General features: G+C 35.6%; 1 protein-coding gene across 6 annotated transcripts in view; it reads left to right on the top strand.

Annotated features, from left to right (window-relative positions):
• The first annotated feature begins 395 nt into the window (after positions 1-395).
• The window catches only part of LOC110463490 (serine/threonine-protein phosphatase 6 regulatory ankyrin repeat subunit A-like), a 42,432-nt gene continuing 30,844 nt past the window's right edge, over positions 396-11,983 (top strand). For 5 of the 6 annotated variants that reach the window (XM_021518115.1, XM_021518111.1, XM_021518112.1 and 2 more), the window contains exons 1-8: positions 396-559; positions 5,130-5,213; positions 5,534-5,683; positions 6,432-6,632; positions 7,095-7,247; positions 7,575-7,778; positions 8,038-8,124; positions 11,421-11,499. In XM_021518115.1, coding sequence (XP_021373790.1) covers positions 518-559; positions 5,130-5,213; positions 5,534-5,683; positions 6,432-6,632; positions 7,095-7,247; positions 7,575-7,778; positions 8,038-8,124; positions 11,421-11,499 — 1,000 coding nt within the window. In that variant the 5' untranslated portion in view covers positions 396-517. Of the gene's footprint in view, positions 560-5,129; positions 5,214-5,533; positions 5,684-6,431; positions 6,633-7,094; positions 7,248-7,574; positions 7,779-8,037; positions 8,125-9,534; positions 9,608-11,420; positions 11,500-11,983 lie in introns of all 6 variants that reach the window. The other variant, XM_021518113.1, reaches the window with a different exon arrangement.

Below are 11,983 nucleotides of genomic sequence, written 5' to 3'. Positions count from 1 at the left end.
TTAGAAAGCCCTAGAGCGTAAACCACATACCGGTGTACAGTCCAACAAAGTAACCTTCCAAATCCTTGGTTAAAATAGCATTACGTTGAATTCTAACGTAACATGTTTACAAATAGAAAATCTACTTATGCCTTACGGTAACGTTGCGTTACCTAAGTAAAGTAAAAAAACTGCCAACAGGTTTCTGGCGCCTGAAAATTCAGCCTGTATATATTTAATTCTACTCGCTTAGAGTTGCGAGTTATGTATTTGAAACACGATTCCCCTAGTTGTCGGTATTTAAATTGATTACAAAGGGAGATTTAACGGTTCGATGCACATGACCTACATTTTGTGAGAAGTTGTCGACCTTGTTTTGCAGCGGAAGGAGAAAAATAATCACATGCCGTGGTTGACCTATCGTAACTGCGGAATGCTACAAATATGGCGGCTAAGGGGTGAACCTGTTTCCTGTTGAGCTTGAAAAGTTTGACTGGCACACCGTCTGCCAATTTAATGCAGAAGATATAGAGTGCAAATGAAGTTGGGAACTTTAGTACTACAACAGCTCGAAGATGAGGTATGAATAGTGTCTTCATAACCGATATGGCGGTGATACCTTCAATGTTGAAAGGTGTCTGTACAGGTATTCCATTCAATATACTGAATGACCCGCTGGAGTTTGAAAAAGTTCGATGCCCTTTACTAAAATATGTGTTCGACCCTTTATTCGCATGAACCAATAAGTCGTCAGACTGATATAAGCGTTCGAATATGGAATATTATAAGCGCGTGTTTTGTATATTTCGACATTTGTTTACACCAGGAAATGATATGGGTTAATTTCATAAAAATTGACACATGTTTCGTAAACAGAACGATACTCTCATCTTGACCACTATGACCAAGAACTTTTGTCATGAAGAAATCTACCAGATAAGGAACTGTCATACCAGCACAGATAAAATACAAAACACTGCTATTGATCATAACAAAAGAAGGTGTTCTAGGTTTTTGCTAATCTAGAGGGAGCCACACATCCAACAACAGTTACAGAGTTTGAAATTAGTTTGGACAGTCATTGGAAAAAATCTTTATCTGAAATATAATCATCTAGGTTAGCTATATATACAAATTCACAAATGGCAATACTTCAAATCAATGTTAACTTATACGATATGTAAAAGATGGTGCAAATTGATGCCATTGACCCTCCCCGTTCAAGGTAGGAGAACCCTTGACGAGGAGTCAAAGAGCCTGGGTTGGTGTTTGAAAAAAATGGAGGAATAGTGTAAAAGATGTGAATTGATAAGGTTGCCTTACAAGCGTTAGCTGTAGGGAATTTCCCGTCAGCTCAGCGGTAGAGCATCAGGCTGGAGAGCCAAGGGTCGTGGGTTCGAGCCCCAGCGACGGCACTCTCTTTATCACTATTCCTTGTCCTATTACACATAGATGGATATTACATTGATTCCGAATTTCTGAGAAACAAGTTTCTGGAATAAAAGTCACATGATTTGGCTGTCCCATAGTATATTTGGGGAGGGAGGGGGGGGGGGTCATGTATACTTAAATAATTCAGTAGCAACTTTGTCAAAATAAAACGTTGGTAAATTTAGACAAAATTTATCGAAATTTCATATTCTTTAAGAAAGGGATATCAGCTGACTAGTTCCCTGTTGTAAGACCTGCAGTCTGGAACTGTATACCAGATTTTTGCATATTGTTTTGTGCAACTCTCAGATTTTCATTGTATACTGGAAGTAACGTCATGCTACCACAATTGGTACACGGTCATAAAATTGTTCAAGTAGTACTTAAATTTGAGCATTTTCCTTTGACAGTATAACAAAAGAGCATTTCTACCTAATAGTTTTGTTTTCAGGAGCATTTTAAGAGTACACGATGACTTCAAAGTAAACATATCAGAAAACCAGTAAAAACGATGTACGTCAACGAAATTTTGGAGGATTTTCAAGGGGTTAAATATAAGCATGTTTAAATGTTGATTTCTGGTCCTTATATTCAGATTATATAAAAGTAAATGTATACATTTATAGTTCAGTACGATATCTATAAAAATAATATATTTTGATGTAATCGCCACATCAACTTGTAGAAATAAAAACAAATTCCATAGCCTGGGATATGGTGTACCAATTTGGGTACTATTTACGGCCGAAAAACGGCCAAAATCTCATTCCGAGTTTAGTGTTCTATTTTCAAAAACAAATTACTTAAATATAAAACTTTTCCTGAAAATGAACCACCATAGGTAGTCTTTATCAAGAAACATTCCAGATACAAGATCTGAATTTTTAAAGATCACTAAAAAACTGTCGAAATTGTACCAATTGTGGTAGTGTGACGTTACACATTCCCCATCATTACATGATAGCATGCATATGTACAATCCGGCTGAACCTGGAAAAATAAGTATCTATGTATTGATTCCTGCATTCACTTATAATCGTAATAAATCCTATTAATAAATTACCATACAAAATGCTGTAAATAAGTCATTTCTGATTTACAAGTTTCAAGAACAAATGTCACATGATTTTGCATTCACATCAGTGGGACATGTGTAGTAGGACGAGGAATAGTGATAAAAATAGTGCCGTCGCTGGGGCTACAGCTGACGCTTGTAAGGCAACCTAATCAATGCACATCTTTACACTATTACCTCCTTTTTTCAAACACCAACCCAGGTTCGATCTCCTACCTTGAACAGGGAGGGTCAACGGCACCAGTTTGTAGCAGGACGAGAAATAGTGTAAATATATTGTTGCTTGGGCCTTGAACCCTCGACCCTTGGCTTTCTAGCCCGACACTCTACCACTGAGCTGAAGGGAAATTCCCTACATCTAACGCTGTAAGGCAACCTTATCATGCATATCTTTTACACATATGTATGCTTCAAGCGTGACGTTTAATCAGTATAAACCAACTTTGTGATCATTCGATGGTAATGGCTGAAATTTCAATACATTGTTTCCAAGATGCAAGTTTCCAGATAAAAAGTCACATGATTTGGTGATCATGTGCTACATTTAGGGCGGTATTGGATATTACTTCTGGTATGAAGATAAATCACTAGTTATTTTAAGCCAACTTCATTACATGTTGTAAGATTGGTAAATTTTGGTGGAAACTTCTGAAATTTCACATCCTTCATCAAGGGGATATCGTCTGACTAGAACCCGCTCGTCTGATATACAGTCAAAAACTGCCCACCAGTGTTTTTGCATATTGTTTTTACTACTGTGAGAGTTTCCCTATCTATCAGAAATTCATATGACCCTTATCATGTGACATGCATATAAAAAAACCAATTGAATCAAGAGAGAAATAGTATCTCATAAACTACATGTTTCTAGCTTGATGAAAGCGATATATGTGGACCAGTACCAGTCTGCTGGTCAGACATGCAGTGATCAGGAACAGGAACAGAAACAGCACATAACACCGGTTTAATTTTTTCCATATTGTACATGCAGCTGTCATATAACTAGTGTTTACCTGAAGTACATATGCCCCCTCCCTTTCACAACCCTGTCACTTTTGTACACTAAAATTAGGAACCACATATACATACTTGTCAACCTTTTGAAATTTTCTTGGGGGGGGGGGAGGGGGGGAGGTCTGCATGCTCAAAATTAAGAACATAATTGAATGTGTGTATATACCCCATAGAGACAAACTAATCCTTTAAATGGTACATTCTGGGTTGTTCTTTCAGATGAAATAATTAGATCTTAGAATAAAGGAATAGTTTAGCAAATTCACTGGTTGGAAGAAATATTAAACTACATGTTCCAGAATTGGGAGTCCACCACCTAAATAGGGAGAGTTGTCAAGTATGGAACCATAATTGTAACAGATCTAGTCAATCTGAGACTCGGTCTATGTTAATCATCTCATTTCTGTTAAAATGCACTACATATATAAACAATTACACAAATTGTATGAGTTTGAACATTACAATGCAATATGAATTACATATTGCATTGTACTGTCCAAACTCATATAATTTGTGTAATTGTTTATGTATGTTTATACTTACAGTAATAGTTTGGACATAAAATAATAACACAGAATGGCACTTGTATCTCATCAATAAAGAAAAATTCACATTAACATATTTTTATTTACGAAATTTTATTTTAGCATACAAATAGATCATTAGATAACAGACAAATACTGTATCAGTTTTCTCTTGTACATTCTATATCGCAACATACATACATGACCATTATTCAAAGCTGAAAAAATTTATCTGTTGTATAATTATAAAGACACTTTAATAGGTAGCCATTATCAATGTTAATCATATGGATTTGAGATAGAGGCACAACAAATATTTATGCAGGAGTTCAGATAAGTATTATATACTTGATAGGAAATTACCACATCAGAGCTTTAACTTATATACTGACATATACAAGCTTGCATTTACATATTCGATTACATCATACACTCCAGTTACACCTTACATACATGGTCAGCAATATACCAATCAAACATTCAATCAGCAACAGAACAAATGCCTAAATAGTGGTACAGTGTACATGTGAACAATTTACATTTTACTATAAAGAAACAGAGTTACATAATGTTAAGCATGGGCACAGTCAAACTTATTTATAAAAAAAAAATAATCATTGATTAATTTTTCAGTAGTTAATAAAATATAGATTAGCTTCAGCAGGTAGCTCAGAACTACAGTTTATTATAAAAGTAAGATCCATATGTATATATATTAACACAACAATATAGTTGTTCCTTAGTGGAAATTATAATACAAAAAAATGTTTTGTTGCATATTAGAAATACATTTCTTCATTATTCACTGAGCAGTTGTATCAGGCATATGTTAGGTAGTGGGTGTGACATCACTTTTAAGGTAATTCATATCTGAATTATGTAACTCCTCTCTCTGATGTATCATCAACTTATTATAATTTCCATACGTTTTATAAACAAAACTGGTGTCTATTCATTTGCTTTACTTACAGACTGTAGTTACGGTTCTAGTGTGTTGCTGGACAAATTTACTGTTACTTGCCCATCCAGTATTGAAGTAATATTGCACTGTAGTTTAAGCAAGCTGTAGCCACATTTTAAAATTTATGTTCTTTCTCTTTAAACAGTCTCCTATGGTACAAGCCTGTTTCCATGGAGACCCAGACGAGGTTCGAGCCCTTCTTTACAAAAAAGAAGATGTCAATTACCAGGTACATTGCCATACTTATTGATATGTTATTTTATATTAATTATAAATATAGTCATAAAGTACCAGTGTAAGTGAATGGTCACATAACTAATAAAGGATGACCAAGTTTATATAACCTGTCCGTTTGAGATAGTAGGCACTATGCATTGCACAGATGTCCATGTCATTACCAGCAGGTTTGGGAAAATTGCAACTTTCAAAAATTTGTTTAGTATATATCTATAAAATAGCTCAAATAAAGCATGGTGAAAATGAAACATTTTATGGAAGAGAGTACAATTGTGTTGCTGCATGTAATCAATTATGATTTTCACCCTGCAGGACACAGAGAAGCGGAGTCCTCTCCACGCCGCGGCTTACTGCGGGGAGGCAGAGATTGCTGACCTTCTCATTATGAGTGGAGCCCGAGTCAACACCAAGGACAATAAGTGGCTCACACCACTCCACAGGGCATGCTCCTCTAAAAGTGACGTAAGGAAGTTATTTTGGAGGATGAGTTACTTATTGCATCAATATTTTAGATCACTTATACAGATATGAAAATTAATTTGCAATTGAGCTTCAGATGAGTTATTACAATGATTACAAGAACAAACGTTTTCAATGTTAATGAAACTTTACAACTTCTCTCTGTTTATATATAATTACCACCGACACAAATTTAAAACCTTACTTTGCTTCTTCTCAAATATTGTGTTTACTGTAATAAAACACGCTTGTCTTTCCAGCGTCATCTATTTCTATGTTTCTAATGTGAAGTGGTGAGACAAAACCAGAACATTTTTTATAAGGGTTACTCCCCTTGATGATAGCTTGACCATGTGATGTTATTATAAGAGAAGATGTGTTTGCTATGGGAAATAAGGGGAAACTTGAAAAGTGAAGAGCTTTGCTAGTTCATACATGTATTTAGAAAGATTATCAGTGTAGACTTAAATCTGTTATAAACAAGGAGCTGAAGTTTGAACAAAACAAAAGAGTGCTAGAGTAGTTTTGGAAGTATTTTTCATTTGAAATATTGGCAGGAGTTTGATGTATTTCATTTTTTATTCCCAGAGGTATTCTAGAAATAAATGTAATTAGATAGAGGGAGGGTGGCATGTTTTTGCACCAAGAATTTAATATTTTCCTGGATACAATATCTTAAATAGCTTATATTCACATTCACAGATATACAGCAATATCCTTTTTTCTATATTCTTTTTTTTATAATTAACAGGAGACTGTGGAGACACTGCTTCGTCACTCAGCAGATGTGAATGCCCGGGATAAGAACTGGCAGACACCGCTACACATTGCTGCTGCCAACAATGCTGTAAGATGTGCGGAGTACCTAGCTCCACTACTTACCAATGTTAATGTTTCCGACCGGGCAGGACGGACGAGTCTCCACCATGCCTGCTTCAATGGCCACAAGGAGGTAAACCCAGTGTGCAAAATAGCAGTAACCAGTAACCCCATAGCCTTAGACTATGATAAAATAGAAGACATTTTACATATCAAAGTAAAAAATGGATAATGGGAGGACAATAAATGATATTAATGTCTTATTGTAAACTGACTGTCCATAGAATCAAGTATAGGAGCTATTCACAAAGCTACCATGAATGATCTGGCTCAGGGTTCGTGAAACAATAAGAATGTCACGCCTTGTAATGAAATTGGAACCAGAATGGGCTGTAGCTTGGTATATCAACTAATGTACTATGTGTTTACCATATTTTACACTTGATCTTTAATTTATGTGACTTTATAATCCTCGGATCTGAAAATGGTAAAGATTATATTCTTTGGAATGACAGGTTAGATTGATCCTAGTCACAGTTTTGTAGGTTGTTTTAACTCGTGTATAGTACTGCTAATTTGTATTTTTTCTCACTAGATGACCAAACTTCTCCTTGAGAAGGGAGCCACCATTAATGCGTTTGACAAGAAGGACCGGCGTGCTGTCCACTGGGCAGCCTACATGGGCCACACAGAGGTGGTCAGTCTACTGGTGGAGAAAGGGGCAGAACTCAACTGTAGGGACAAACAGGTGTGACTCTGTTTTCATCATCATGGACATCTTGTATTTAATTTACATGATCATGATAAACCTGTGTAGACATTATGCAATCTATCTGTAACTGATTTAATTTGTGAAAAATCTCAAATTGAACTCTTTCCTCAGCGACACTTGCTTTATGCCAGTCTACACTCTTCCTAGCATCATATATAATACCTCACCTTTCAATTCATAGACACAATTTCACTTCTGGAAATCACATGATGTAGCTGCTAAGATTTCATCTGTGTTACTGTCGGCGTTGTTAAAAAACGTTTGAATTTCTACTGATTACAATTAAAACTGCCATTTTTACAGATGTACACGCCTCTACATGCTTCATCAGCCAGCGGTCAAGTCAGTGTTGTCAAGCTTCTGTTGGAACTGGGTGTGGAAGTGGACGCTGTAAATATCCATGGCAACACAGCCCTCCACATAGCCTGTCTCAATGGCCAAGATGTGGTGGTCAGTGAGCTGTTGAGCTATGGTGCATCTATCAATGCAGTCAACAATAGGGGGATGGTAAGATTTTACCTTTCAAGCAAGCATAGATTACACATGGTTTTGTCTAAACCTTTTGGTCAAGATAATAAATTTTTAATTATGTAAGTCAATATTACGTTGTTTCTGTTAGGAATCTGCTGTAGGGTATTGTTTAACATAGAAGGAGAAATTTGGTGATAATTGATGGTTTTGTACCTTATGTTTAGACATTTATATTTAATATAAAGTAGAAGTATGATGTATAGGACGATGTTGACAACTGTTTATCATGTTGTAGACACCACTGCACTATGCAGCCTCTTCCACACACGGCGGAATTTGTCTCGAAATCCTGGTGACAGAGGGCGCAAGTACAAAACTGCAGGTACCTGTCATTACATCATAGCTGAACTAAATTTTAACTCCTTGATCAATACTGATTGATTTCAGAATAGAAAGAAAGTGATGACATTCTAGTACTTGTTCCTAATTGTGTTAAATATTGTGGTAACATTTATACATAACTGTTCTAATAAAAATAATATTGCAATATATCTTTAAAATATTTCAAGTTTTTGAAAATTCTAATCATAAAATTGAAGAAGTTTCATTGTAGAATATTTGACTGAATATGTTACATGTTAACAGATTTTAAAGTAATCTTTTGTACATGTGCTTTATGTGCTTAATATTTCAAGAAAAATCTTAATACAAAGATGGAAACAAAATATTGACTTAACTATTTTATACCAGTGAAGCGTGTTCACACAAAGGTGTAAAATGTGTACGAGTTGTCCACCAAATCAAGTCAATTCATACATATGCTTACAGCGTAGCCAAATTCATACATACGCTTACAGCGTAGTCAAATTCATACATACGCTTACAGCGTAGTCAAATTCATACATATGCTTACTGTGTAGTCGAATTCATATATACGCTTACAGCGTAGTCAAATTCATACATACGCTTACAGCGTAGTCAAATTCATACATACGCTTACAGAATTTACACCTTTGTGTGCATACGCTTCACTGCTCATTTGTCTGATGAAGGTGACAGTGTACATATGTATTAGAATGAACAGTGATGTACAATGGAAAATGTCTCTTAACTTCAGATATTGTTTTGATAACAACCTATACACGAACTCAGTCAGAACTTTCTTTTCATATCGTACTAGTCATCGAAACGTCACATAGAAAATCTTATTGGTTTTGTAAAAAGAACTTCTCATAATTAAATGAAGAGATAATTTTACCTCATTGTGATAGAATTTATGGCATTCATCAAAGTACTAATGGTCATAAAACAAACAAGCTGTTTGAATGTACAAAATGGTCCTGTACTAGAATGAACAGTGATGTTCAATGGAAAATGTCTCTAAACTTCAGATATTGTTTTGATAACAACCTATACACAAACTCAGTCAGAACTATCTTTTTATCCTGCTATAAGCCCAGAGGGATAATTCTAAATTAAGTATAACTCAAAGTCTGGGGAAAAGACTTATTACAAAACTAGCAATACAATTTCTACTACTAAATTTTAAGTAATTATGGGTGGATTTACCAAATGAATATAACCAGACATGGGCTAATTGCCAGACAAATACAGTAATGGAAAAAATCACCAATGGATATTTGGGTCTATTATAAGATGTAGGTAATTAACTAATGGCCTGTAAAAAATTATGGTAAAGATTCATTAAGAGTAAGGGGTGTTGATATTCTATGTAATTTAATGTTACATTGTCACATTATGAGACATGAATTCATGTTTGATATTTTATAAGATACAGGTTCCCACTGCTGAATCAACAAAACCAGGAGAAGGGACCTGCAAAAGGGAAACCAAAACCCCCATCAGTATGTGTGCCCTGCACGGATTGGTCCTCCTCCTCCCCCTAATGGTCCCTTTCTGTTCAGACATATTATTATAGACACTGTCAGACTGCTGCTGTTTGTATGATTTGTATAGCAAAACCTGCCTACAATGAACTAGTCAACATATCGCATATTTTGTAATCTTTGATGTTTTATCTGGCTAAAATGTCCGACACTTGTCTGACTCGTCCATTGCAGCAAGGTCTTGTTATACTTTCACTGATCGTTCTGCTTGATCTGCAAGAAAGATGTTTAATCCTAAATGTGTATTATCTAATACTATGTATCAACTACTAAAAAGGACATTTTGAACCCTGACTGAAAACTTTATCTATGGCTTAATTGGAACACTGAATAGCTACAGAGCATTATATTAACTGTACTATATTAAACATACCAAGGAACTCTTGTTGAGGTTTGGTTAAGCTTAATATACATCTCACTTGAATGAAAAAAGGAATATTCTAACACCAAATTTATGAAATCTTAAATTATCTCTTGATGGTTCCATTAATAGTTCAAGGAAAGAAATGATAAGCCAAAACCTTGCTAACTACCCTTTGACATCTTAGTCAAGACCCTGAGGTTTGTCCGAGATCATCAGGTACCACTCTGTTAAAATGGAGAAAAACAATATAATGTATAATATTTACTTTTAAATATGAAATGTTTACATTCAGAGCTTGCTCTGGTCAGTTTTCCTGTCAGGGTTCAATTGTTTTATCATGATTGTACATTTTACAACATTTCATATCTGCCATTAAATGCTGTAGTAATCAGATGATATATTAAGTATACTTCACAGGTATATTTGTGTTGGAACTGAATGTGTTCATGTGAATAAAGCAGGTAATGAATTATATCAAAAGTGAAAACCAGTTTTTGATGACAGAATTTTGCTTACTTAAGCAAAAGTGTGTGGTAGATCTGCTAACAAGACCTTTTGTAAGACAAAAATGACAAAAGGTAATTTGACAGTCAGATAAATTGATTTCTTCAGCTGAAAGTTGTGGCAGATATGAATGTTCATATCCATCTAATATTGTTATAATGCATTGCCTGAGACTGGAAATGTCAATCAGGTTTCAAATTGCCAGATATTGATAATTCCTGATCTTTTTCAAGTTGTTGTATGGGTAATCAAAAGACTCCCTTTAGTCACCATTCCAGTAACTACTCCAGTAACCACAGTACATTAGTACCTTCAGAACATGCCTCTCTAGTACAAAATTATTAGGCCTCAATGGTTACTGGTCTCATGAATAAACTTTAAAAAAAATAGCACAGTTTGTACGTTATCTATTCACAAAAAGAAATAAATTATTGCACTTTTGTTTTTACAAAGTTGGAGACGGGGGGTATCGTGTACTCTAAGGACTCTTGTTAAAAGTTGCTGATCACAAATAAATATGAAGCATCATAACGCTATTTTCAAGAAGCTGACATTAAATGACTTTTGAAAAAAATCAAAATCAGAAATAAGACTTGATGACCTGTTTTGTATGTAGTATGTCTGTCCAAATCTGGTAGCCTGCACAGCCCCTAGCCTGTAACCTTTTTTTCAGCAAACTAACCATCTAGATTCCAGAAACATGATTACGGAGAATTGTTGAACTTAACATTTAACAACCCATATATCGTTTGTCCCTGTTACTGACAAACTACATCACCTGTTACCGTGACGACCAGTGTCGCTGTGTGCCGTCTTGTGTCTATGCCCACTTATGATGTGTGTTACTGTCTGCCATTGTGTTTTCCTGTTACCATGACAACTAGCTCTCCATCTTTCTTTCAGTGCATTGAGGGACGTACCCCACTCCATATGACAGCGTTGCATGGTAGATTCACTCGAGCACAGACACTAATTGAGCATGGTGAGGCTTCCAGCCCCCTTAGGACCTTCCATAGGAGCCCTTCAGATACACTAAATGATCAGAATATAAGCCCTTGGGATGTTTCTTTGAGTTCTCAACTTACTTAGAATGCCCTTTGTAACACAGTCGATGTTACTCGTGTTGTGTTACACCTTTGAATACTCAAATAAGCCATAAGGATATTCCAATACTCTATAGGAAGCTCCAAATAAGCTTTTTAGGTCACCTGAGCTTTGCTCAAGTGACCTATTCTAATCGCTTTTCGTCCGTCGTCGTCCGTCGTGTGTCGTGCGTAAACTTTTACATTTTCAACTTCTTCTCAAGAACCAGCGGATGGATTTTTTTCAAACTTGGTCAGAATCATCCTTGGTAGATGAGGCTTCAAAATTGTAAAATTGGGATTCCTACCCCAACCCCTGGGGCCAGGGCGGGGCCCCAAAGGGAAAAATAATCAATATTTCAAAAATCTTCTTCTCCAGACTCA

The sequence above is a fragment of the Mizuhopecten yessoensis genome, unplaced genomic scaffold, assembly GCF_002113885.1.
Source record: "Mizuhopecten yessoensis strain PY_sf001 unplaced genomic scaffold, ASM211388v2 scaffold10911, whole genome shotgun sequence".
In the NCBI taxonomy this organism is placed as follows: domain Eukaryota; kingdom Metazoa; phylum Mollusca; class Bivalvia; order Pectinida; family Pectinidae; genus Mizuhopecten; species Mizuhopecten yessoensis.
The sequence above is the reverse complement of the archived record's forward strand: the minus strand, read 5'-3'. Positions and strand labels throughout refer to the sequence as shown.